The 25,310-nt window shown below is 45.9% G+C and overlaps 2 protein-coding genes across 3 annotated transcripts in view; one reads left to right on the forward strand and one right to left on the reverse strand.

Annotated features, from left to right (window-relative positions):
• Positions 1 to 25,310, forward strand: part of UNG (uracil DNA glycosylase) — an 81,737-nt gene that overhangs the window by 19,143 nt on the left and 37,284 nt on the right. The window lies entirely within an intron of this gene.
• Positions 138 to 25,301, reverse strand: SVOP (SV2 related protein). 2 transcript variants are annotated; one of them, XM_083470955.1, is made up of 16 exons: positions 25,104 to 25,301; positions 19,439 to 19,599; positions 19,114 to 19,199; positions 18,437 to 18,535; positions 15,818 to 15,889; positions 14,639 to 14,763; positions 13,197 to 13,260; positions 10,158 to 10,283; positions 9,595 to 9,723; positions 8,700 to 8,773; positions 7,295 to 7,371; positions 6,878 to 6,985; positions 5,982 to 6,093; positions 4,963 to 5,044; positions 3,859 to 3,948; positions 138 to 3,281 (listed from the first exon to the last, which is right to left on the reverse strand). In XM_083470955.1, exons 1-16 carry the CDS (start codon positions 25,136 to 25,138, stop codon positions 3,090 to 3,092), a joined length of 1,632 nt encoding a protein of 543 aa, XP_083327081.1. In that variant the 5' UTR covers positions 25,139 to 25,301; the 3' UTR covers positions 138 to 3,089. The 2 variants fall into 2 exon arrangements, with proteins under 2 accessions (XP_083327081.1, XP_083327080.1); XM_083470954.1 differs by lacking the exon at positions 25,104 to 25,301 and having other exon boundaries at positions 19,439 to 21,410.

Raw genomic sequence — 25,310 nt, forward strand, 5'->3', positions numbered from 1 at the left:
GTTTGTGGTTCAAGTCCATCCATGCTGGATGACATAAATAGGCTTTTTGAGAATGGTGTGTCCTGAAAACCTAGGGAGGAGAGGTGGCCCACATTTTGGGCACAGAGTAGTCACAAAAGCTCCCATAAAGCTCACTATTGTAGAAACTATTCATTTATTCAACATAAAATATCCAGAGTGGAATCAAATCATCTGATTTTGCATCATTAACAGAGAAACAAAAATTGAGTACAACAAGCACAGTTTTACAGAAGTCTTATTTTCAACATGAATGCACACCTAGTTTAGAAACTGTACATAACGCAGTAGAGACATTCAGGTGTTCCCCCACCCCCACCCCAATTCCAGCAAGCATTGAGCAATACACAAAGACCATTCATCACAGAGTATGGAAAGAATCACTTTTCCTCCACAATAGCTTTGCACATCAACAAACTGGACAACCAACAGAACTCTGAACACACAATTAAGTTCAGTTCCAAGTGATATTTTTACATTGGTGATTTTTTATATATTTTAATGGTTTCCAGGAGTTTGTAGGCCTAAGGCATCAATGCCAGATTTTATATAGAGAATCAGTTTTCCAGAAAAGACAACAACACAGATTTCCGTAAGTCAAGAGCTTTTACTAAATTAAATCTTGGTTTCTGTTACCGTAGCGAAATCTTATGGATTCAAACAGAACAACCCCCACGTTGATGGCCATCTCTGTTAAACAAAATTTGTGACAGTATACTTTTCCATAGGACTGAATAAAGCAGAAGCATACCTAATTCAAAGAAGGTTGGTTTTGTCATACAGATATTGTGAATTCAGCAGCCACCATGATATCATATGTCCTGCCTGAGGCAGGCAGTTAAAGGGCCATACACCGGCTCTAGCCTACAAAGCTTTTAATGTGTGTTGGGGGGGGGGGGACTCTCTCCCAAATGAGAAGCCCCAGATCAAAAGGCCTCTGGGACCAGATGAGGGTCAAGAGCTTCAGGTTGGCTGCAGCAGGGAAAGGGAAAGCTGCACAATGTATTTCCACCCTACAAGTCCTCTTGGACTTAAAAAAAACCCCATTAGTAGGATTAGAACCACCCACACAGAAACAGGCACAGCACAGTTGCACAAATGCAGACCATCTTCATGGATTCTGCCTCTTGAAGTCCATCTGATCATAGAATTGTAGAGTTGGAAGGGACCCTGATGTCAGTGGATGTTCCTTGCAATCCTTAACAGCCCTTTTCACATGCAAATAAGCACCTACAAATTCACATGGGATACACTTATCAATGGCTATGGATGACAACTAAATGGCACCACCTTGTCTGGAGGCAATTTACCCCTGCAACATCAAGCAGGGAGGGGAAACAGCAGGGAGAGCAGTTGCCTTCATGTCCTGCTTCCTAGCAGTTATGGGCTGCCCACTGACAGAGGCAGGATGCTGGGTTGAATGGACATTTGCCCAATTCAGCAGGGCTCTTATTTGTACCTGCTTCTCCTTATAGGGTAGTTTTATTCAATGTGTTTCCAGCCCTGTTCATTTTGGGAGTTTTCTAAATCTTGGAGTATGAAATGAATTGGGCTGAGGAACCCATTTCCTGGAGAGCAAGGACTCCTACTTTTTCCATTGTTCAAAATTCCAAGATGAGGGATTAAGCATAGAGGCCAAACTCCATCCCCATCATGCATGGGCTCCTTGACTTTCCTTGGATCACTCTGACTGACCAGACAACTGCAGAAACAGCCCCAGCAAAGTGTTACAGGGGCTGGGACCCAACGGAGAGAGCCACAGCATGTATTTCTGAATGCATACACACCTGGAATCACAATAGCAGGTTCTCACTGGCTTTACTGACAGGGAAATGAACTCCAAGAAAATGAAATTCTGCTTCCTGTTCTGATGGGTGAACAGAAAGATCTGTGTAGACCAGCGTTCCTTTGTTCCACAGGGGCCAGCCGGATGCCTCTGGGAAGCCCACAAACTTGCCTTGAAGCCAACAGCCTCTCCACTGCTCTTGTTCACCCCAGCTAATTGTTTTGGGTGGCATAGACTGTTCCTGAAACTGGAGGGTCTATGAGGTCATCAGGACAAATAGCCTCTTCCATGAATTTGCCAGAAGCCATATAACCCATAAATCAAGAAAGTCTTTAAATTAAGGAATGAATTTCCTTTGTCTGTGCTGAATCTGCTGCCCCCCAGTTTCTCTGGATGATCCTGAGTTTAAATATTATGAGAGAAACTTTTCGCTATTGAATTTATCCACGCCACCCATAATCTCATAGAACTCTCTCCTGTCCTCCCCTCAAGTTGCCATGTTTCTAAACGAAAAAGCCTCAGATGCTTAAATGTTCCTCTTAGGAACATCCTTTCAGTCCTTCAGCTGCCCCTTTCTGCGCTGCCATGAGGACTGCTTGCGCACAACAGCCCAAATGCATGGCCCTGTTTGCAGACTTCACCTCTAGGGCAAGCAAAGTGGTGGGTTTCTTTGTTTCTTTGTGGTTAGTAGAAGAGCTCTCAGAGCAGCATTTGCTGAAGTTCCCAGCTGCTCTTTAAGACTCAGAACCTCTCTGGCAAAGAGGCTCTCAAAGGCTGATGGTCGTTCGTGGATGTTGATGGGAGTGCAAGGCAAGTGATTAATTCACAAGTGCATGAGACTGATGGAGGGCTGCACTGGGATCTGGGGCACAGATCTGCAAGCCCACTTCCTGGCATTGAGGGCATTTGTGCAGAGCCAAATCCTGTCCATCGATCTGCCTGCTTGGCATGGAGCACTTGGCGTCAAGAAACTAAGCTTGTTTGTCATCAACCACACGAAGGGGCAGACAGTTTGGCAAAGGCTCCCATTTCTCTTCCTCCCCGGCTGCATCACATTCCTCCCCCGAAACTCTCTCCCGCACGTTCACTCTCCAGATTTAATACCTCTCCTTGCACAAGTGGACAGTGATGGGTGCGAGTGAAAAAAGGCGCCCAGGACACAGGTGGAGCGTTCTTGCTTTTGGACACACACGGCAGTGACAAGACATTCTGCTTCTCGGGTGCCAGAGCTGGAGGGGCGGAAACTCCTTGGACGACCTTTTGGCTGGGCCAGCGCGTCGCGTCATCACCCCTGAGACCCAGAGTTTGAGTGTGGGACTCCGCGCCCAAACATCTCCTGCCCCCATTCCCTGTGGGTGGACTCCTGCAGGCCACGGCCTTTGGTTTCGATGGGCAGCAAGCAAGAAGCGAGAGCAGCCAGGATGCAGCAGCCGCTGTAGACTATCAGCGTCAAATAGACAGAGGACTCCAGCATCACCTAGAAGGGGGGGGGGGAGTCAGCAAAGGCAGACACAGAAGGGCCTCTGAGTCAACTCTCAGGGGCAGAGAGCTCTGCACATACGAATTGCTTGGGTTCACCATTAAGGGTTGGAGTAGATGAGCTGAATGTTAAAGAGCATAAGAAGAGGCTTCTGGTTCGGGCCAAGGGCCCATCTGGCCCAGCAACATCTTCTCGCAGGGGCCACCCAAATGCCTGTGGGCATGGATTAATTGGGGGGCAGGCTTTATGTTAGGGGGCAGAACTGAGTTATCTGTGATGCAATTGGTCAGTTAGTTAAGTATTCTTATTTATTTACTTGATGGGGGGCAGCTGCACATAGTAGCACAGGTTCCCCTTTAGCACACAGGGGACCTGGAATTCTTAGGAATAAGGTTCAGGATGCAAAAACAGGCCTAGCAAATGCAGAATTTAACGTCCAAACTCTATGCCTCTGTGTAGCAACAACCCAGCTCTCTCTCCCCTCCAAAATCCTCATCCCAGCACCCTAACTAGCAACCCCAGGACATTCTGAAATACCCACCTTGATCAAGGAATGAATTTAACACACTGTTACCTGAGCAATAAATGGTGTGATGAGTGCGCCGACTCTGGCTACCCCGCTACAGGTCCCGAGACCCAGAGCACGAGTGGCCGTGGGGTAAACCTAAGGAGAAATTCATACGTGCATTGGCACATGGGGACATCTTGCGCTGAGATTCCTGCACTGCAAGGGGTTGGACTAGATGACCCGTGGGGTCTCTTCCAACTCCATGAATCTATGATTCTACATGCCTCACTTCTCTGGATCTCTGAATAGTCACCAGAAAGGTGATAAGGGGCAGTGGAGGGAAAGGATGCCTCTGGTCATATGCAGAAAGCAGCCCCCAAGCAATGGGCCAACACATACTGCCCTCAAGCATTTGAGATTTGGGGGCAGGGATTCCTCCAGGTCAAAAGCAGACGTTCAAGGCTGGTGCTAGTGGCTGAGAAGGGTGTGCAGGTCCCATATGCTAATAAAAACACAACAGGAGATCCTGGGATCACCACACACACACACATTCCATGTTCCACTGGGCAAGCGGGAAAGCTGGAGGCGGCTGCCAACTGAGGAGGTACTTACTGGATCTCATGAATCATAGGATTGTAGAATTGTAGAGTTGGAAGTGACCCCAAGGGTCATCTAGTCCAACCCCCTGCAATGCAGGAATCACAGCTCAAGAATCCCTGACAGATGGTCTCCCAGCCTCTCCTTCAAAACCTCCACGGAAGGAGAGTCCACCACCTCCTGAGGTGTCCAACAGCCCTTACGATCAGGAAGTCTTTCCTAATGTTTACTCAGAATCTGTAGTGCATTCTGGGCCCCTCATAACCCTAAAATTACACGGAACTGCAAGGGATTGTTGTGAAAGAGACAACACAACGACCGCAGCAAGCCCTCTGGAGGCGGCAGCACAAGCCTCTCTTTCCCATGTGCTCCATGGAAACGGAGAGATCCCAGAGACCCTACGGGGGCTTGGTTTCACAGTCTCTGCCTTGCTCTTCCATGCCAACCACGATGCTCCTGCCCCACCCCATCAGGACCTCCTTGCTACTGATGCTCCTTTGCTCAGGCTGGCCCCAAATCCTGGTCCCGGGCAAGCCCCCTCCTCACAGAATATTTGGCTTCTCGTTTTCTTACCTCAGGGGTATAAACGTAGGCGGCTTGAAATCCTCCCGAAATAAAAGCCCTTGCAATGAACAATAACACAGTGAGAACTTTCCTGTAAGGACAGAAGGACAGAGTTTTTGTTTTGAGAAGATGCTGGTACATTTTGGCCGGACGCACTCATTGTACTGCTGTATCATAAGAACATGATGTTATGGGTTTGTTGGAGTTCAGATTCCCCTAAATTCCATTCCCCATAATTCCAGTCCCCGCCCCCCAGCTACGCCACTGCATCTAGGTGCAGTTTGTATGTCAGTGTAAATAAAACCCTATATCATGAAGACACTGCAGTCTCTGCTGTGCCTCATTGTCCCAAAAGGGAACACAGCCCCTGGTAAGCATGCCTCCAACCCTGAGATCTTGCACCACTTGTGCAGATGGGGGTGGTGTGTAACAATAACAGCCTTCTGCTGGATCAGGCCTAAGGGGCCCCGTCCAGTCCTGCACCCTGTTCTCACAGTGGCCAGCCAGGTGCCCCAACGGGAAACCCACAAGCGGGACCCAAGCACAGGAGGACTCTCCCCTCCAGCAACTGGGATTGATTCAGAAGCATTTCTGCCTCTGACTGTGGAGGCAGAGCTTAGTCACCCAGGCTAAGGACCATCCTTAGTCTTTCCTGTGGTCTCTTGGAAGACCAAAAATGGGAAGTGGCGGGCAGAAGCATCACTAAAGCTATCATTTAAATTCTTTGTACTGGTCTGCAACCTTCCCTTTACCACGAATAATGCTCTTTCTGTATCCCCCATGTGGAACCTCTGAAATACTTTGCTACAGGTTTGCCTGAAAGTTCAGAATTTGCAGGTGTGCAGACTACCTGCTCCTCACACCAGTATGGAGAACCTCCACACAGTTAGGTAAAAGCATTTGTAGCACAACTTTGAGCATGTCCCAGCCCCCCCCCAAGTGCTTTGCAGTGCCTTCCTTGTGGGGGTGGGGCATTTGCAGGGTTGGGTGGGTTCCCCCCACCAGCCGGTCTGGATCACTTTTCTCACCTTCCAACGCAGAGAAAGAGTAGGAGGCTGCAAAATGCAAAGACAAAGAAGCAGAGGGCCATTGTCTTCTTACGCCCAATCCGATCAATAACCCATAAGGTCACTAGAACACCTGGAGGAGGAGGAGGAGGAGGATGTTACTGATTGAAGCAGGCTTGTGAGTAGCTCTCTGCTCGTGCGTGGTTCATTGCCACAGCCTTCATGTCAAGCAGGCAGAGTTATGGAAGCTGTTGCTTTTTTATGTTCAGGCCATAAATGACTAACATAAGCTCTTCTGGGGTAATGGGCTTGTGGATTTGTTTGTTCTGGCTAGCAACTTTTCTGAACTTATTTTCAAAGCCTTCCCTGCCTCTCTGTGCAGCGCCCAATTCAGATGGGTCATGGAGGCAATTCTGAGGTCGGGGTGAGTGTGTGCTCTGAACATCCATAGGACTAGTGCACAGGCATGAAATCTAGTGGGTCGCTTGCTTGCTTGCTTGTTTCTTTCTTTCTTTAAAGAACTGGTGTTTCTCTGGCACATGTTCAGGGCAGTTTACAGCAACAGAGAGAGAAAGAGAATTGCTGAGACTTTAACCATAAGAACGAGATACAAATCCAGAAACAAAGGAATTTGTCTTATATTGAGTCAGATCATTAGTCCAACTTGCTCAGCATGGTCGACACCAGCAGTTCCCTAAGTGGGAGATACTGCCCACCCCCTGGGGGCGAGGGTGGGATTTCCTAGGGGAGCAGAAGGAGGCAGGGGTGCTGGTATGACTTGGAATAGCTGGTGTCACTGGATCACATTCATCAGTTTTGTTGAATTAATTAAGCTACATAGTTTTAATTAGATTCTGAATGAATGTGCAAGTTTTCCCACTCGGCTAATTGGAGCCTTTAATTTCCCAGCAGTCTACCTGGGAACTCGGAGAGAGTGGTCCACAGCAGGTCGATGTAGTCCTTTTCAGTCAGGTATTCACATGCCAGGCTGCACTTGGCCTTCACTGCTTTTCTCTTGCTGGATACTTAGATGAAGCAAGAGGAAGAGGAGAAGGAGGAGGGTGAATATGTGATAATTTCAGAAATCGTTCCAACACACACCCCCATGCGCGCATGCATCCTTGCACCTTTGGGCCTGGCGTGCCCCTGCTGCAATTTTAAGTTGCGAGGTGAACCACCGAGTTGTGAGTGTCACCTGCGAGATCCCCTCTCCCTATGTATGCCCACTTGACCACTTGGATCAAAGGAGCTGGAACTGTGACAGCGTTTACAAGAAAATGGTATTTTAGTCTGGCAGCGGCCGCCCTCTGGAACTCCCTGCCTGTTGTACTCACAGCTGCAGAGGTCTCCTGCTTGAAAGAGCTCCGTGGTTAGTAAAACTAAGCCGTAATAAGAAAAGGCATTGGAGAACCTGGAGTGAAGAGAAGCAGAGAGAGCGTTGCAGGCAGGCAGGTGGATTGAAAAGGAACATGGCATGGCCCTGAATCTGGGGTGGGGAGGGGCTGCAGGCTCAGGATCCAACGGGGGAAAGGGGATTGTGCATGTGTGGACACAGTGCAGCTAGGTTAAAGCTCACAGTCGGCTGGGGTGGCCAGGGGCAACCTTGGTCTGCATCGTAATTCGCAGTTAGCTTGCCACAGTACAAATCTAGTGTCATAAATTCAGTCAATAGTCCTCTGAACATAAGAACATAAGCAGAGCCTGCTGGATCAGGCCAATCGCCCATTTAGTCCGGCATCCTGTTCCTGCAGTGGTCAGCCAGTTTCCTGTGGGAAAGCAGGGAGCAGAACAGGAGCACAAGAGCCCTCCGCCCTCCCGTGGCTTCCAGCAGCTGCTGTGCAGAAGCAAAGCTGCCTGCAGAGGCTTTGGAGGCAGAGCATAGCCATCGCGGCTCAGAGCCACTGATGCCTCCTCTGTGAATCTGTCCCATTCCCTTTGCCTCTTGTTTAACGCATTGACCGTGTCGAAAAAGGAACCTGCAGGTCAGCATTTAGCAAACAGCATCTGCTAAATTCCCTTTTCCTTGGGCTGCACTTTTAATGTTTTTGACCAAAAAAAGAGAGGGGTCCTGATCAATTTTAACACAAGCACTTACAAAATTAGCTTTCAAGGGCTCTCCTATTTTTCTCTTTCACACTGGAGGGAAACACTTTTGTTGCAGTGGGGCTGTTGCTCAGTTAAAGAAATATGAATTTAACTGCACAAGTTTTAATCAGCAGAATAAGTGGGGTGCACTAATTTACACCTCTGGCTATTTAAGCATTTGCATTAATCAATTAATTGACTAGAGCATATGTGATGGATGAACTAGGATGTCTTTAATCAGGTACAGCCTCGTCTCTTGCACTTTTAAAAGTGCATTCCCCCTTTTGCATGTGAGTTTCCCCCCCACCTCGGCTGCCCCAGCCTCTCATTGCATCAGGGATGTTGGCAAAAGGAGCCAGGCATTGCAGCGCCCCCACGTCAGGTGGCCAGGTGGTGGTACTGCATTGGTCAGATCCAGCAGGGATTGTGGGGCTTGAGAAGCCAATTGCGATCCCGCCTGACTCTATAAAGCTGCCAGATCTGTGCCCCGAGGGCGCAAACCAAGCCACAGGGCCACCCAACTAATGTGCCAACTTGCCCTCAGGCCACCAGATCCCATGATGAAAGGGGGTTATATACAGTAGGTCTAATAAATAAAATAAATAAATCTCAGAGAGGCAGGCTGACCCTGAATCTTCTCTATCTTCCTCTTACCATATAAACCAAAGCAGGATTGTTGTCCATCTAAACTGGGGGGTGAAGAGGTCCCTCATCTTCCCTCTGTCTTCCTGTTTGGAAACAAACATATACATAGATATAGGGAAGCTGGGTGCTGTCTGAAAACATCGGCCAAAGGGGGGGGGGCACCATGGATTTCTTAGGAGTTTGCCTGGCATTCCTCATTCATCTGATGAGTCCCTGTGGCAGCTTCCCCGCTGTCAGAAATCAGCAGCGCCACATTCACACCATACATTTAAAACACTATGATGCCACTTTAAATCAATGTTGCTTTGCCCAAGGAATCCTTGATTCCCCTCTCAGAGCTGCAATTCCCAGAGCGGTTTAACAACCAGTCCCTCTTCTCAGGGAACTCTGGCAATTGTGGCTCTGGGAGGGGAAGGGGGGGGGCTTCTACAACTCTCAGCACCTGTAACAAACTACAGTTCCCATAATTCTTTGCGGGGAGCCATAACTGTTTGGTATCATAGCACTTTATGTAAAGGCCATGGATAAGGCCCAGTTGAGAACCTGAGATGGGGCCTTTTCAGAGGTGGCACCCATAATATGCCTGCCTCCGCTTCCCTGCTTACAGCAAATACACTTTTATTTTAGCTAGTTTTCACATGTTATTTTAATATTTTTTACTGATGTTGTAATCTTATTTATTGTAAGACATCTCAGACATTTTAATGAAGTGAGATACAAGTCTTGTAGACAAATGAAGAAAATAAATAATCCCAGGTCTGGGCCAAGTGATCCATGCACACTTTTGTTGAAGCTCGCTGGATTTTGGGGTGGTTGTTTCATAGAACCCTAGAATGGCAGAGTTGGAAGGCTCCCAAAGGTCATCTAGTCCCACCCCCAGGGGTGCCGGTCTGCCTGCACTCACCTGCCTGGAGATGATCAGTTTCCCCAGAGGCATTGGAGCGCCATTCTCAGTCGCTATCCGCTTCAAAGTGGCAAAGGCTTTCTCCTGATTCCCAGATAGCACATCGTATCGCGCACTTTCTGGTAACCACTGTAAAGGTATGATAAATTTATTTTATTCATTTCATAAAAATTATATACTGATTGATTGCAAAAAATACACCTCAAAATGGTTTACAAAAAAAGAACAAAACATGAAATTATCAGTTCTTTTTTTTTAAAAAACCACTATCTAAAACATTTAAAAAAAACCCAACAAGCTGAAAGCCTGATTAAAACACTTGTCAATAGTGTATATATCTGGATAGTCTTGCCCCGCCCAAAAATGTTTTTGGCAGGTGCCGAAAAGAGTACAGTGAAAGTGTCTGCCTGATGTCAAGTGTGTGTGCTGCCACACTAAAATATTGATTTCTTACAATCACTTTCTGTCCAAAGGCAGGAGACCAACCAAATGGACAGGACTAATCTGAAGCCGTGTCCCCCCCTCCCTCCCCAAGACTTTGGGAAGCCAGAAGGAATACCTACGAAACACAAGATGGCAAAGAGCAGAAGGGGGGTCGCCGAAAGGATGAGCAGCCAGCGCCAACCCAGGGTGGGCATCACGAACACCGCCAGGAGAACCTCAAAGACGGTCCCAATGGCCCAGAAGACCTGCCCGTGTGGAAGGACGGAAGTGGGTTTGGAGATGTCAGCCCCATTGCAACAGGTGAATAACAATAAATCTCTGTTCTTGGCCCTTGCCTGAAGAGCAGGCATTTGGAATACTTAGTAAGCTTTCAGCTTTAAGGGGCACTGTCCTAAGACCTCAAAGACAATATCTTGATATTTATAAATAAAGCATAACCTTTTAAAAAATGTTACTACCCCAACACCAATATTATTAATTTTTATTTTTTCCAGGGAATGTGAACAAAATAACCCACATTTGCAGGTATGCTTAATTTTAACTTTCATTCAGTTTTGCAGTTTTTCTTTTCTTACCCCCCACCCCAATCTCTGCTGAGAGATTCCAAGGGTCTTTGCACTCGACTGAGGAGCATCGCATTTCAAGAGGGGCGCAGCATTGTATTCAAAGGTAGCCAAAACACCATCTCTATTTCCTCCACACAGCTTGTCTATCTGTTAGCTTCACCCTTCTCCCCACAAAAAACCTTTGCTAAAACACAACCCAAGCCTCATGCAAAAAGGGCATTTCCCCTCTGCAGTGCCATCATGCCCCTGTAACCCTGGCAACCCCCCCCCAACAATGATATTGACATTTGCCAACTAACTCACAGCTGGGAGGGGACACCCCCCCCCCGCCACTTGTCTAAGACCTGGCATTGTCAGGGTGAGGATTCACTATCCCATTTTCTTCTTTGATGGCACCTCTTTCAGTACCTCTCACTTAATGGATCCAAAATGGTTTCCAGAGAGTGGTAGGGGGTGTTTTATCTCATTGTTGATGGCCTCTCAGCTGATGGATGGCGGCTAACAGATTGAGGTTGAATCCTGACAAGACAGAAGTACTGTTTTGGGGCGACAGGAGGCGGGCAGGTGTGGAGGACTCCCTGGTCCTGAATGGAGTAACTGTGCCCCTGAAGGACCAGGTGCGCAGCCTGGGAGTCATTTTGGACTCACAGCTGTCCATGGAGGCACAGGTCCATTTTGTGTCCAAGGCAGCTGTCTACCAACTCCACCTGGTACGCAGGCTGAGACCCTCCCTGCCCGCAGACTGTCTCGCCAGAGTGGTGCATGCTCTAGTTATCTCTCACTTGGACCACTGCAATGTGCTCTATGTGGGACTACCTTTGAAGGTGACCCGGAAACAACAACTAATCCAGAATGCGGCAGCTAGACTGGTGACTGGGAGACCACATAACACTAGTCTTGAAAGACCTACATTGGCTCCCAATACATTTCCGAGCACAATTCAAAGTGTTGGGGCTGACATTTAAAGCCCTAAACAGCCTCTGTCCAGTATACCTGAAGGAGCGTCTCCACCTCCATCGTTCTACCGGACACTGAGGTCCAGCACTGAGGGCCTTCTGGCGGTTCCCTCACTGCGAGAAGCCAAGTTACAGGGAACCAGGCAGAGGGCCTTCTCGGTAGTGGCACCCTCCCTGTGGAATGCCCTCCCACCAGATGTCAAAGAGAAAAATGCAGTGGTACCTCGGGTTACATACGCTTCAGGTTACATACGCTTCAGGTTACAGACTCCGCTAACCCAGAAATAGTGCTTCAGGTTAAGACCTTTGCTTCAGGATGAGAACATAAATCGTGTTCCAGCAGCACAGCGGCAGCAGGAGGCCCCATTAGTTAAAGTGGTGCTTCAGGTTAAGAACATTTTCAGGTTAAGAACGGACCTCCGGAACAAATTAAGTCCTTAACCCAAGGTACCACTATAACTACCAAACTTTTAGAAGACATCTGAAGACAGCCCTGTTTTGGGAAGCTTTTAATGTTTAATACGTTATTGTATTTTAGTGTTTTGTTGGAAGCCGCCCAGAGTGGCTAGGGAAACCCAGCCAGATGGGCAGGGTATAAATAATAAATTATTATTATTATTATTCCCTGGTGGCCCGCTGGAATGCGGAGTTAAGCAGGGCTATTGTCTGTCAGGCTCTGAAGCGCCCTCTCCGATTGCATGGAGCCCAGACAGCCCCATGGTTTTCACCGGAGCTGAGGGCGAGGAAACAATCACTGAGATGGCTAAAGCACTAGTGGCAGAAAACTCATTCTGAATCTGACCAGACACGGGTTACAGCTCAACTTTGAGCCTACCAAGTGACGATAGCGACGGCAAAGAGTACCTTCTTCACCGCCTCTATTGCATCTGCAGAAAACAGCAGCAGGTGGTTCGCAATCTAACAGAACCACCTGCGCCATGTGGAACACCCTCCCGTCAGATGTCAAAGAGAAAAACAACTACCAGACTTTTAGAAGACATTTGAAGGCAGCCCTGTTCAGGGAAGTTTTTAATGTTTGATGTTTTATTGTGTTTTTAATATTCTGTTGGAAACCGCCCAGAGTGGCTAGGGAAACCCAGCCAGGTGGGTGGGGTATTATTATTATTACTACTACTACTACTACTACTACTACTACTACTACTACTAGCCAATCTCATGAGGATGCTGGCTAGACTTATGTTCTAGGCCTTGCTAAATCTATTGATCAAACCCCACATTTACTAATTTCATAAAGTATGGGGCACCCAGGAAACCTTGCCCCCTGAAGCTCCATAACACTTTGTTATTGTGTGCTATTTAAATGTATTTCTTGTTTAAACAAATAAATAGATTTTTTAAAAATCATATTGAAAATATCCCTGACAGTTCACTGTGCTCACTGCGACTGATGGAAAGCCCCAGTTGTGGGAAGGCTGAAAGCATGAACCACAGCAGCAACGGGTTGAGGGTCCCCACCCCAGGAAAGGCTTTAAAGGAAGGAGCTCCCACAGATCTCCTGATCACATCTGAACCTTCGCTTGGGATGCTCTCTGTCCTGGGATGGCCTTGCATTTTGGAGCAGAATGGTAACCCCTTTCCTGCCAACAGCCTCGCGCCTCTTTGTTTTTCCACCTACCTCAATTAACAAAATGCATTTTGCTCTAGATTTCATTGGGAGGAATTCTGCATACAGCGTCACCCTGGAGAGAAAGGAAAGAGAGGAGGCAAAGTCACAAGGAACACACAGGGGGGGTGTGCGTTTGGAACTCTGATGGCCTTCCTCCTGGAACTGACACGGGAAGAACTTAATACAACTTTATTTCCCCTGGCCAAACAACTGATATACCTACACACCACAACCACACAAAATATTATAAATATAAATTATCTATTTTGGGGAGGCAGATGACTTCTAAATGTGATATAAAAATGTCTTCAGTAAACGTAATATGCAAAGGAAAAATATATCACACAAATCCTCAGAAAAAGGAACATATCCCAGTAGCAGAGCCAACATGTTTGAATCAAATGGCATTAATAAGATTCCCTTGCTAAGGATCGCTTGGCAGACTTGGGCAAACTCAGTGCTTGGCAGCTGATATAGTGGAGTCCAGGGTCCAAAACTGGTGGTTTCCCCATGGATTTGTGGTTTGGAAATTCATCACTCTGTAATGGTTCTGAAAGCTTTGGTTTGATTTTGTTCTGGCTCTTGAAAAAACTTGAGGGGTGGGGGTGGGGGCTGGCTTTATTTTCAAGTGGATGCTGGTGCTGAAGAAGGAAGCCCATTAGCCACTGATTAAAGACCTGCTCAGGTTGCTTTGAAACAGCCCACCTGTGGGGCAGAGGATCCATGTTCACAGGTCCAATGAATGGGGAGAAGGAAGGAAGGCAAAGTGCTTCTCCTGACCAGAGCAAAGCAGGCCTGGAGTCATTCCAGGGGCACAACTCTTGGGGATGCCTCATCCTCCCAGTTCAGGAGCTCATGCCTTATTCAGGACTGGTCTCTCCTGCCCCGCCAATTATTTCTGCCATTTTCATCTCTGAATTCTGCCCTTGTCTGGGCCATGTTTGCCTTCCCAGAGGCGCCTGGATCCACACTGCTAAATGTAAGCAGCTGAAAAGGTTGGGCTTCCCAAACGGAAGTGCTTTGCAGTTTAGCTGAGCTCCTTTAGATATTTGAAGATGGTCATAATGCTTTGGGGTGGGGAAGATGGAAGGCAATTACTAAATGCAAAAGAAGTTTGGGACATACTCAGCTTTTCAACTGAAGAAGAAGAAGAAGAAGAGTGTGGATTTGATATCCCTCTTGATCACTCCCCTTCAGGAGTCTCAAAGCGGCACACATTCTCCTTTCCCTTCCTCCCCCACCACAAACCCTCTGTGAGGTGAGTGGGGCTGAGAGACTTCAGAGAAGTGTGACTGGCCCAAGGTCACCCAGCAGCTGCAGGTGGAGGAGCGGAGACACAAACCCGGTTCCCCAGATTATGAGTCTACCGCTCTTAACCACTACACCACTCTGGCTCTAAAGCACTAAAACCACCAGGAAGGGAGGGGCAAGGAATGGGAATATTGACTTACGACTGAGGGACTCCTCCGATGCCAAAGCCCACCAGGCCCCTCAGGACCAGGATCCAGCTGTAAACGGGTGCAAAACCGCTAAGAATACCATAGTATAAGGTCCAGAGCACACTGATCTTTAACCCCTGCATTGGATTAAGAAATACAAAATTGAAAGAAGACCACTGCCATACTCTCTGACAAGCTTCTTCCTGACTTCAAAAGCAATTCTCCTTCTCTTACAGGGCCAACCATAAAGTCTGTGTTGTCAATCTCAAGACTGGATTACTGCAACGCGTTCTATCTGGGGCTGCCCTTGGACCTGGTTTAGAAGCTCCAGCTGGCGCAGAATACGCCTATCAGATGGCACATAACATGTGACCCCATTCTTGAAGTGTCTGCACCGGCTGCCCATCTACTACTAAACCGGGTTCATGCCCTTGTGTTTCTCTATAAAACCCTGGACAACTTTGGGGCATTGCTGGTTGTTCCCCGACTTGGTGAGACTCATTTGACAACAATGAGAAACTGAGCATTTAGTGTCATTGGCCCAGCCCCGTGGAACACCCTGCCACTAGAAATTGATCAGGCACCTTCCGTTTCAACATGCTGGGGGGGGAATATATTCCTCCAGGCCTATGCCAGTGATTAAGAATGCATCTTGCCACAATAGTTAGCTGTTTTCTGATTTAAACATTTTTTTAAAATGGTTTTTATTGTATGGTTTTATGTACAACTGTTCTAAACTGCTCTCTTATTTTTTTTAAAAAAAAAACAATTAGTCATATATAGCTAAATAAATAAATAAATAAATACCCACTATATCTTACACCAAGGGAAATGAATCTGTGGCCCTCCAGATATTGTTGGACACCAATTCCCAGCAGCCCCTGCCAGTATGACCTACAGTGAGGGATGATGGGAGTTGTAGTCCCATGATCATCTGGTGGCCCCAGGTTCCCTGCTGTAACTCAAAAGAAAAGCAGAAAGGTAATTACAACCCAAGAATGTGGAAGGGAGGAGTGAACTGAATTTAAACCAAGTCAGACTTGGAAAGATTAGTCCCGAGTAGTGGCAGAGAGGTACACCACCCGGTTTGAAGCCCCACTGCCTAACCACAGAGGGCCTTCGTGGCACTCAGTTTGGTGGCAGCAACTACTTCTGCCTGGCAAATACTTCAGGGGAAGGCTGGAGACTTACTGTTTTCCTGCCATACTGGTCTGAAATGTTTCCCCAGAGTGTGGAACTGAACATCATTCCCATAAACACCACCTGCATCAAGTGAAAGAAAGGATATTTGTTATTCACAGGCTGAACTGGGAGTGTTCTGAGAGAACCATCTAGAAAAAAAAAGCGAAGAAGAAGAAGAAGAAGAAGAAGAAGAAGAAGAAGAAGAAGAAGAAGAAGAAGAAGAAGAAGAAAATATTCTTAGCCCAAGTTTGGCAAAATCTCAGAACTAGAATTTGGCACACAAACATCTGAATTTTGAGCCACAACTTGACAAAATGTCCAATTTTTGGATGATCCCACAGGGTATGGGAGATCTGTTGTAATGGCTGACAGAGAGCATCTTAGAGGCTGACAGTAAAACGGCAATATTGTGAGGAGTGAGAGACAGATATATCCATCATAAATTCCTCATATCAATCTTTCCGTTTTTAGGGGAAAGGGGTGCGGGAAATCTGACCTCAGAGCTTGGGCCTGCTAACATTTGGCCTGGTAACATTGGGGCTAGATGGGGAGGGTTATGTACAGATTTTTGTTATAATCACTTGCTAACTGCATGGTGGAATCAGTCATACAGCCCAATGAGTGTCTTTTACCAGTCACATCTGGATTGCCAGCTGTGGCCATTTCAGGACAGAGAGAGCCTTCCCAGAGTGATCCACACACTCTTGGACTACAGCAACGCACTCTGTGTGGGGCTGCCCACTGAGCTGGTTCAGAAGCTGCCCCTGGCTCTTGGCATCTCTCCTGGGGGGCTCTTCGGGGGGAAATGAACCACCAACCCTGAAAGGAGGGTCCTGGCTGCTGAACCTGCTTCAAGGCACTTAAACGGAGGTGGAATGGGGATTCTTTAGCTGGGATTCCTGCCTTGGACTCAGGGGCAAAGGAAGGCGCTGTGGCACCCGGGGCGGGCGTCACTACGGAGGGTGCATGTGCAGTGTCGCTATGTACAATGCATGCGCCGTATATAGTGACACCGCACATGCGCTGTATAGCGGTTTGCTGCCGGCACCACATGGACGGTGCCAGGAGCCCTCCATCGCCGCTACAACCGCAAACGAGCAGAGGAGCCAGCAAACCGCCAAATACAGTGCATGTGCGGCGTTGCACACATGAGCTGTACGTAGTTATGCCGCACATGTGCTGTACAGCAGTTTGCAGCCAGCGCTGCTCCAGCGCCATATGGACGGTGCCGGGATCCTCCGCTCGTGGCTGCAGCCGTGAACAGAGGAGCCTCCACATGCAGCTGCAGCAGCGCAATGGCTGCGCGCGCCGCCGCAAGCCCCCACAGGGTGACTTCTTGCCACCCCCGCAGTCATGGAACCCGGGGCTTACCGCCCCCCCAACCACCCCGTTGCGACCACTGCTTGGACTTGATGACCCTTCCAGCTCTACAACCCTACGACTTTGTGGACTTCCAAAGCACAGCGAAGCTCCTCCTCCGCAGACTGGCCTGTGAGGCTCTCTCTGTCTTCTTTAGTTGAGGACAGGAGGAGGGAGAGGCTTTCCACCGGGGGGCCCCCAACTTTGGAACCCCCTGTGCATTGAGATTACAGCTGGTGCCTGCCCTGAGAACCTTTTGACACCAGCTGAAGGCCCCGTTATTTGCCAGCCTTTGGGTGAATGGTTTGGGTCATGTTTGAGGTTTCTTTTAGTTGGCTGGTTGTAATCATCTGCTTTGTTTTTCATATCTGAATGGTGAGGTATCTAGTTTTGTTTTAATTTGTAACACACCAAGTAATGGAATTTGCTATGAAAAGTGAGTAAAAGAATTTTTCTTTTAATGACACCATTGTGGTCATGTCGACACCATATATTTAAAACACTTTTTAAGACGCATGGCTTTCTCCAAAGAATCCTGGGAACTGTAGTTCGCCCCTCATGAAGCTGCCATTCCCAGCACCATTATCATTGTTACTATGATGAGGTGCATTATCCACCCTTCACTGGAAGGTCTCAGGGCAGGTTACAGAAATATAAAATAAAGCATTAAAACAAATTACTATCACAACTAGAGTAGGTCCTAAAATATAACGATATCTCAATGGTCAAAGAGCCAGGGTGACAAACTACAATTCCCATGATGCTTTGTGGGAAGCAGTGTGCGTTAAATGTGGTGTGGATGTGACTTGTGTTCAGGAAACATCAGCACAACCCTACACTGGAATATGGTGGACAATAGAGCTACCAATCATGTCCAACTCCTTGTAGATTTATCTCCAGAGAGATTAAAGCTAAGGGAGTTTGCCTCGTGGCAAAAACAGTGTGTAGCCTCAACAGGCACCTTTAACCAAGCCCCAGATTCCTGCAATTCAAGGGTAGTGAAAAGGTTGCCCAAGGGAAGAATAACCTCCACCAATAAGCAATGCTAGAGTTTAGAGCTGAAATTTGGTGAACGTGAAGCAAGCCACAGTGCGAGGGACTGTAACACGCAGGTGTCTTTGTGGGAGAAATAGATTCCTTCAACACTCTTGGGCGTTCCACAAACTGGTGAGCTTGCTGGACAGAAAGGGTTTTTTGACTCTTTGAACAACCCACAGTTAACAAGTGGAAAACCTTACAGAATACAAGAGCTGTCTGGTATTTTCCTACCGAGGTTAGCAATGCAACCTGCCAGGTGGGTAATCGCCACTCACAGTGAAGCTGGGGTGCAAGGATGCTCAGAATCATCATTTCCATGGCATCAGCCATCTAGAAGGGCAAGAAGGAAGAAGGCATTAGTTAGAGCACCAGCTGCCCTGACAGTTCACCAGATTTCTCTTCGCCTTCATATGTGTATATATAATTGATTTGTTAGCAACAAAAACAAAGTGCAAACACAGCACAAGGAAAGCAAATAAAGAACCAACCATGTACATCATAAAGCCTCACAGCCTGTGTACCTCACAGTACAAAGACACAGCACAGCCCAAAGCGATAATAAAGTGTTAACTCATAAAAAGATCCCCTTTGCAAATAATAAAAACATGTAAAAATAAAAGTATTCTCCACCTGTAAGTTCCATCATTATTGAGAATAAAGGTTCTGTATAGTCTTAAATGAGCCAGGCAACTGCATGTACTGGTGACATTGAGCAACTGTGTGCCTCAACAGTTGCCTAAAATCAAGCCATATATCCCAAAGCCAGTCTCTTCTGGCTCAGTGCCTCCCATCATCCAGGCCAGGGAAACTGAGGAAAATTAAGGTGGGAAATAGTTGCCGTTTGTGGGCCAACCATTCCCTCTCCCTGGCCTCCCTTGGCTTTGCTACTTCTAGCAACCTCTACTTGCCCATGCTAAGCCTGTCAGGATGGAGAGTTTCCACTGGAACCTGCCAAATCCGATGGCTTCCACCGCATCTTCCACCATAAACGTATCTAGAACAACAAAACAATATAATAGTACAATGTAACAATAACTAAAAAAATAGCAATACCCACTAAAAGACAAAAGGGGGGTCCTTGGGCCAGCAACCCCAATGCACTTGAAAGAGACCAGTGTTAAAATGAAGTTATGAAAGGCTATGAAAAGTTTTGGGGTATTTAATTTTTTTCACAATGCATATTAACATTTTGCTCCTTCCTCAGGAGTGAGAGCAGATGTCCACACAACTCACCATCAGTTGGGTTTGCAAACTCCTTTGGCACCATCCCTCCATCTTCCAGCTCCACAGCCTCTAACTGCGTCTGGACACCCTCAATTTGGACTTCATGCTCTCCTGAAATGACATCTTCATCTGACCGTGAACTTTCCCCTGTGCGACGGAACTTGACAACCCTAGTGGTGTGGGAACCATAATGAATACATGGCATGGATGTACAGAAGAAACAGGTGTGCATCACGTAAATGCTTTCCCTCAAGGGTGAGGAACCTGTGGCCCTTTGGATGTTGTTAAACTAGAGCTCCCAACACCCTTCGCCATTGGCCATGCTGGCTGCTGAGGCTGCTGGGAATCAGAGCCCAACTTCTGGGGGCCCTGCTTGTGTCTTCCACAAGAATGCAACACCGAGATCATCTTATTCTCTTTGGAAATCACAGCAATGTTTCTTGTGGGCTTGCATTTCAGGCTTGAAGTGAATGTTTCCACCTGTGCCTAGTTTTATATTAATCTCCCATCCAAAAGGGATCTCATGCTCAGCCTTGTGAGTCGTAGCTAGTGCACAGCAATTTTCCTGGACAACAAACATGCACAGCAATTTTCCTTGAAGGTGAAGGACACCTGACAACCTGACAGAATCCAAATTCTGTTTGTTTCTGCAAAAGAGAATGACACCTAATAGGTTGCAATAAGTACCCATAGCTAAGGATGGAAGGAACTGTCAATTTTCCTTCTCTCAGTTTCTCATTTTTCCAATCTTAAATCTAGTTCTTCACATTTCTGCAGAAATTTGCAAAAAATAATAGTTGTAATCCACATGAAAATTCTTCAGCATTTTAGTGCAGTTTTTTTCCAAATAAACACATTTTTGTAGGCAGTTTTGACCAACATATACATTTTGCAAGCATTTTCTCCTAATATAATGCACTCTTGTATTTGCACAAATATATTTGTTTTTATGTACACTTTTCCCCAGTACATGCATTTATGTAAACCTTGTCTGGTCAGAGAATTGCATTGCAAAATTGGGAGAAGTTTGCATTTCAAAGGATGGTCCCAGTTTGCATGGTGTTTCAGAAAGTGAATTGCATAGATTTGGCTGAACTGAATTTCTCCTGCATGCCTGTCCATGATAGGTTACCTTTACCCAGCCCACCTTTATCCTATGCCCACATACCTGGGAGCAAGTCCCACGGAACTCAGTGGGACTTACTTTTGAGTAGACACGTATAGAATGCAACCCACAAGCAAAAGAGGCAAAATCACATTAGATATACTGTACACACGTCAGCAAACACAATGGATGATACTTCATTTTTTAAAATTGACATTTTGAGATAGGAAGCAAGAAAACAGCATCTTTTCTACCCTAAGTGATTGCTTTGCTTTGCTTCATCATAAAACTGGCCCTGGAAAAAATTCTCATTGTTCGCTAGCTAGAGCTGGGTGCTGAGGCCCTTGCAACTGTTTCCTAGGGCTAGAATTAAATGCAAGCAATTTGAGGCACTAATGTCTTGACAATATGAAAATATCAAACCCCTCTTCCTCACCCCCCAATTTAGCTCCATTTGCAAACTTTATCAAAAAATAAAAGACATCAGGATAGTTCTGAAATTTTCACTGGTGGTTCTGATGAGAGGCTACATTTTTTATCATTATTTTATAATGGACTGGTGCTGTTTTTCCAGGAAAAGCCCATCCAAAGTTGCTTACAAGTTGTTCTAGATTTGGAAAGTCATGATAACAGATTTGGTTGGCATGCATATCTATGGTATGAAAAGATAAAAGTACATAAATAATTTTTAACGCATTTGGTAAGAAAATCAATTTATGGTGTATGGGAGAAATATAAAAAAATTGTTAGTGCAGAAAACACCATGGTGGCTTTCCCCACTAAAAGTGATACCACTGAAAAAGTTGGATGCAAAAAATAAATGGTAACTTATAAAGAACTGTTAACAGAGGTAGAGAACCAAGTGAAACTAAAGAATTTTGAAGATATAAGAGAGTTTTTAACAGATTGGTTACAATACCATCAATTAAATGATGTATTTAAAAAGGATAAAAGAAATGGATTCAGTAATGAAATCTCAAGGTTAGAAAAGGAATTGTTGGAAAATAAAGTAAAAACACTGTCTAAAATGTAAAAGATGCTATTAGAATGGTATACTAAAGATGAAGAGGTTAACTTGGTAATGATACAATGGGCAAGAGATTTTGGATACAATATTCAACTCTCCTCTTGGGAGAAGCTATGGAGAGAGGACTTAAAATTTACAGCATGTAGAACACTGAAAGAAAATTATATGAAGATGATGTATAGATGGTATTTGACTCCCAGTAAGTTAACAAAAATGTATAAGACTAGTTCAAATACGTGCTGGGAATGTAAAGAAAAAGAGGTCATCTTTATCATACGTGGTGGACCTGTAAGGTGATAAAAGCATATTGGGAAATGATATACAATGAGTTTTTAAATAACCTTTGTTAAAAAACCAAAACCCCTTTTATTAGGAATTTTAGGTGCAGAGATACCAAGGGACTTCAAAAGACTGCTCATGTATGCGATGACGGCAGCCCAGATACTCTTAGCCCAAAGATGGAAGAAAGGCAAAACACCTACAAGAGAAGAGTGGACAACAAAATTGATGGACTAAATGGCTAAAATGACTGGAAAAGTCAGGAACCAGGATGTTATTTTTTTTAACAAGGACTGGGAATTTTTTTAAATTTTACTTGAGAGAACACTGTAAGCAGCTAAAACCATTAGTAGGACTGAAATTACACTTGCAATGTGAAAAGAACCATGGATATAAATAGAGTTTTAAGGATAAAAAGAGGACGATATGATATGCAGTGGAAAATGGTTATTAGCGGACTCCACTTTTGATTCTATTTTATTATAAAGGTTAAAAAAAACGCAAAGCTGCTTACAACAATGGGAAGACATATATAATGAATTAAAGAAGATATTTAGACATATGTTCTTGAAAAAGCCAGATACATTCTTGTTGGCAATGGTAGGAGAAGACATTACTAAGAATGACCAGAAATTGTTCTTATATGCAACAACAGCAGCGAAGTTGTTGTTAGCCCAGGTTTGGAAACAACAGCAATTACCAACAGTAGAAGAATGGTGACAGAAGGTAATGGAATATGTAGAAATAGCTAGATTAACGGGGGAAATTTGACAACAGGGCAATGAAACATTTAAAAAAGAATGGGAAAAATTTATGTCATACATAGGAAGGATAAGGTGAAATAGTGAAACCAGTAGAACCTCATGATGTGAAATACAAAGAAAATTTCTGGATAAAAAAATAATAAAAAGTAAAATGTATAATATGATTAATGTAACCAATGGTAGTTGTAAATGAATACAGACAGACAATAAGAATTGTATATACAGGAGGATTTATTTGGCTATAGACACTCTATGGACAAATACGAAAGAAGATCAATAATATACAAAAAGGATGAAGACAATGCGAAAAATTTAGATGTGATATAAAAAGCCAGAAGAAAGAAGGAAAGAAGGAAGTCGGCCCTTAGGAGCAAATATAAATGTAAAATGTAATACAAAATGTGTATGTGGAGTATGTAAATGAAAATCAATAATAAATATTATGGGGGAAGGAAAACTACAAGTCTTTAAAAATAAATAATTAATAAAGCAAGCTAGAACCAAGAATAAAAACTGATTCAAATAAATAAAAACAGACTCAGAATTCCCAGGACATCGTAATATTCCAGCCTCCATGCAGCAAGCTGAGCAAAAAGGTTATATACAGGGAAGGCAAATAAAAAAGGATGAGGCTTTAAGTCCGTCCAAAGATGCCTGAAGTGCTGCTGCCCCCACAGCACTGCGAGGAGGAAGGCAGGTCCAAAGGTGTGGAGCCACCACATAAAAGACTCTATCTCTCTATCTCTCGTGGTTGCCAGCACACAACTAAAATTGAGAATTACCCCTGCAAAGAAATACAACACTGTATCAATATTATCCAGAGTGCAATGGGGGGAGGGGCATGAAGGCACGTCTCCACCCCCATCATTCTGCCCAGACGCTGAGGTCCAGCGCCAAGGGCCTTCTGGCGGCTCCCTCATTGCGAGAAGCAAAGTGGCGCCTGCCCTGTGGAACGCCCTCCCAGCAGATGTCAAGGCAATAAGCAACTATTTTACTTTTAAAAGACAACTGAAGGCGGCCCTGTTTAGGGACGTTTTTAATGTCTGATGCTGTATTGTTTTTAATATTTGGTTGGAAGCCACACAGAGTGGCTGGGAAAACCCAGCCAGATAGGCGGGGTATAAATAATATATGATGATGATGATGATGATGATGATGATGACTCAATGGCAAGGCACATGTTTTGCATGCAGAAGATCCCAGGTTCAATCCCTGACATCTGCCCTGAAACCCTGGAGAGCAGCTGGCAGTCAGTGTTGACAGTACTGCCCTAGATGGACCAAAGGTCTGACTCAGTAGAAGGCAGCTTCCTGTGTTCCTAATTAGTAGTGTTGCTTTGGAAGAGTGAATGTCCTTGGTCAACATATCCAGAAACTGGAGAGGATGGTAGTGCATTCCTTCTACTATTGGTTGTCACCCTTTGCCCATTCATATTTTATCCACAAGTTCTTCATAAGCATTGTAGTCCATGATGCAAGAAGCTGGCTAACTGATCTTTGTTTTTAGCAACACCATGTCTTTGTGGCTTCTGCCAATGCAGCTGAGTGGGGAACTATGGCTCCCAGTATTTGGAGGGGTAGTCATTTGCTTTAAATGCAAGGTGTGGATCTGCTCTTCAGCCCCACTGAATTCATTGAACAGGACTTATTTATGAGTAGACATGGTTCAGATTGCACAGTTACTGATCTTTGCCTTGAAGTGGGGGAGGGAGGTCTTGATTCCTGAAATGTTTCACAGCCGTGCTCTTGTGTGCACTACAGAACCGCATGCCCACGAAATGGAGCTAATTATACCAATGCCTGAAAGATACTTAAAAGAAGTCTTCACTGACTGCCAAGAAAGAAATCTGATTTGCTCTCACGAGCTGTGCCTGGACTGCAAAAAAGAATAATCTTCCCTCCCCCCACAAAAACAGAGCCAGACAGTCACAGAGAAGGCAGTGAAACCTTAACCCCTGCATTTGTGTGGGTGTCACTGTTGGCTGCACATATCCACGGAGTGAGCACCCTCCCCCCCGTGCGGCAATGCAAAGCCCCTCTTCTCCAAGCCTCAGAATGTCCAACACCAGACCTGGAGGACCCCAGTACAAAGCTCTCGTCTTAAGAGGAGGGAAGATCCCCTCCCCATTCCAGAAGGAGGCATCATGTTAGAAGGAAAAGCCGGTGGGGAGGTGTCTAGAATGAGTATATTTAGCACCCCTAGTTGCAAAAGCATCGGCTGGGTTGGATGGTTCCTTCTGAAATCTTTAAAATACTCACCTGGTTTTGATTTAAAAGGTGTGACAGTCATTCATAAAGCGAGGCTCTTGCGTAGGCAAGCAAGGAAAATTGCTGGCTTCCCTGAGACCTTGAGGCCAATGGCCCCCTATGGAAAGAGAAACCTCGCTGCAGGGAGGGGGCTGGGGGGGCTTGCGATTCTCCTGGAGGTCCTGGGTTATTCTTCCCGCCCCTCCCTCTTCCCAGCAGAGCTCTAGCCCTTCTCCCTCCCCGGGTTACTCACGGCAGCTGTCTTAGCTGGAATAAATCTTCCTCCATTGCGAAGGTAGGGCTGGAGAACCCTCGCTCATTTCTCTTACATGGTGGGAGGAAGGAGAGGCGCGAGGATTTCAGGAGGTCTCCGTGCTGGACAGCTCCCGTTTCTGCAAGCCGAGCTGAGCTGGGGAGACCCGGGAGAAGGCCGAAGAGGGGCGGAGGGGAGGAGGAGGAG

This window comes from Podarcis liolepis, assembly GCF_965112155.1.
Source record: "Podarcis liolepis genome assembly, chromosome: 13".
Taxonomy (NCBI): Eukaryota; Metazoa; Chordata; class Lepidosauria; order Squamata; family Lacertidae; genus Podarcis; species Podarcis liolepis.

What these genes read in the sequence shown, in the direction of transcription:
- SVOP (XM_083470954.1), bottom strand. Translation starts at nt 19,661, where the DNA reads ATGCACACCTGTTTCTTCTGTACATCCATGCCATGTATTCATTATGGT. An exon ending in ACCAGTATGGCAGGAAAACA is followed by an intron (nt 14,764 to 15,817) that starts GTAAGTCTCCAG and finishes AATCCAATGCAG; the next exon opens with GGGTTAAAGATCAGTGTGCT. An exon ending in TCACACCATTTATTGCTCAG is followed by an intron (nt 3,282 to 3,858) that starts GTAACAGTGTGT and finishes CCCCCCTTCTAG; the next exon opens with GTGATGCTGGAGTCCTCTGT.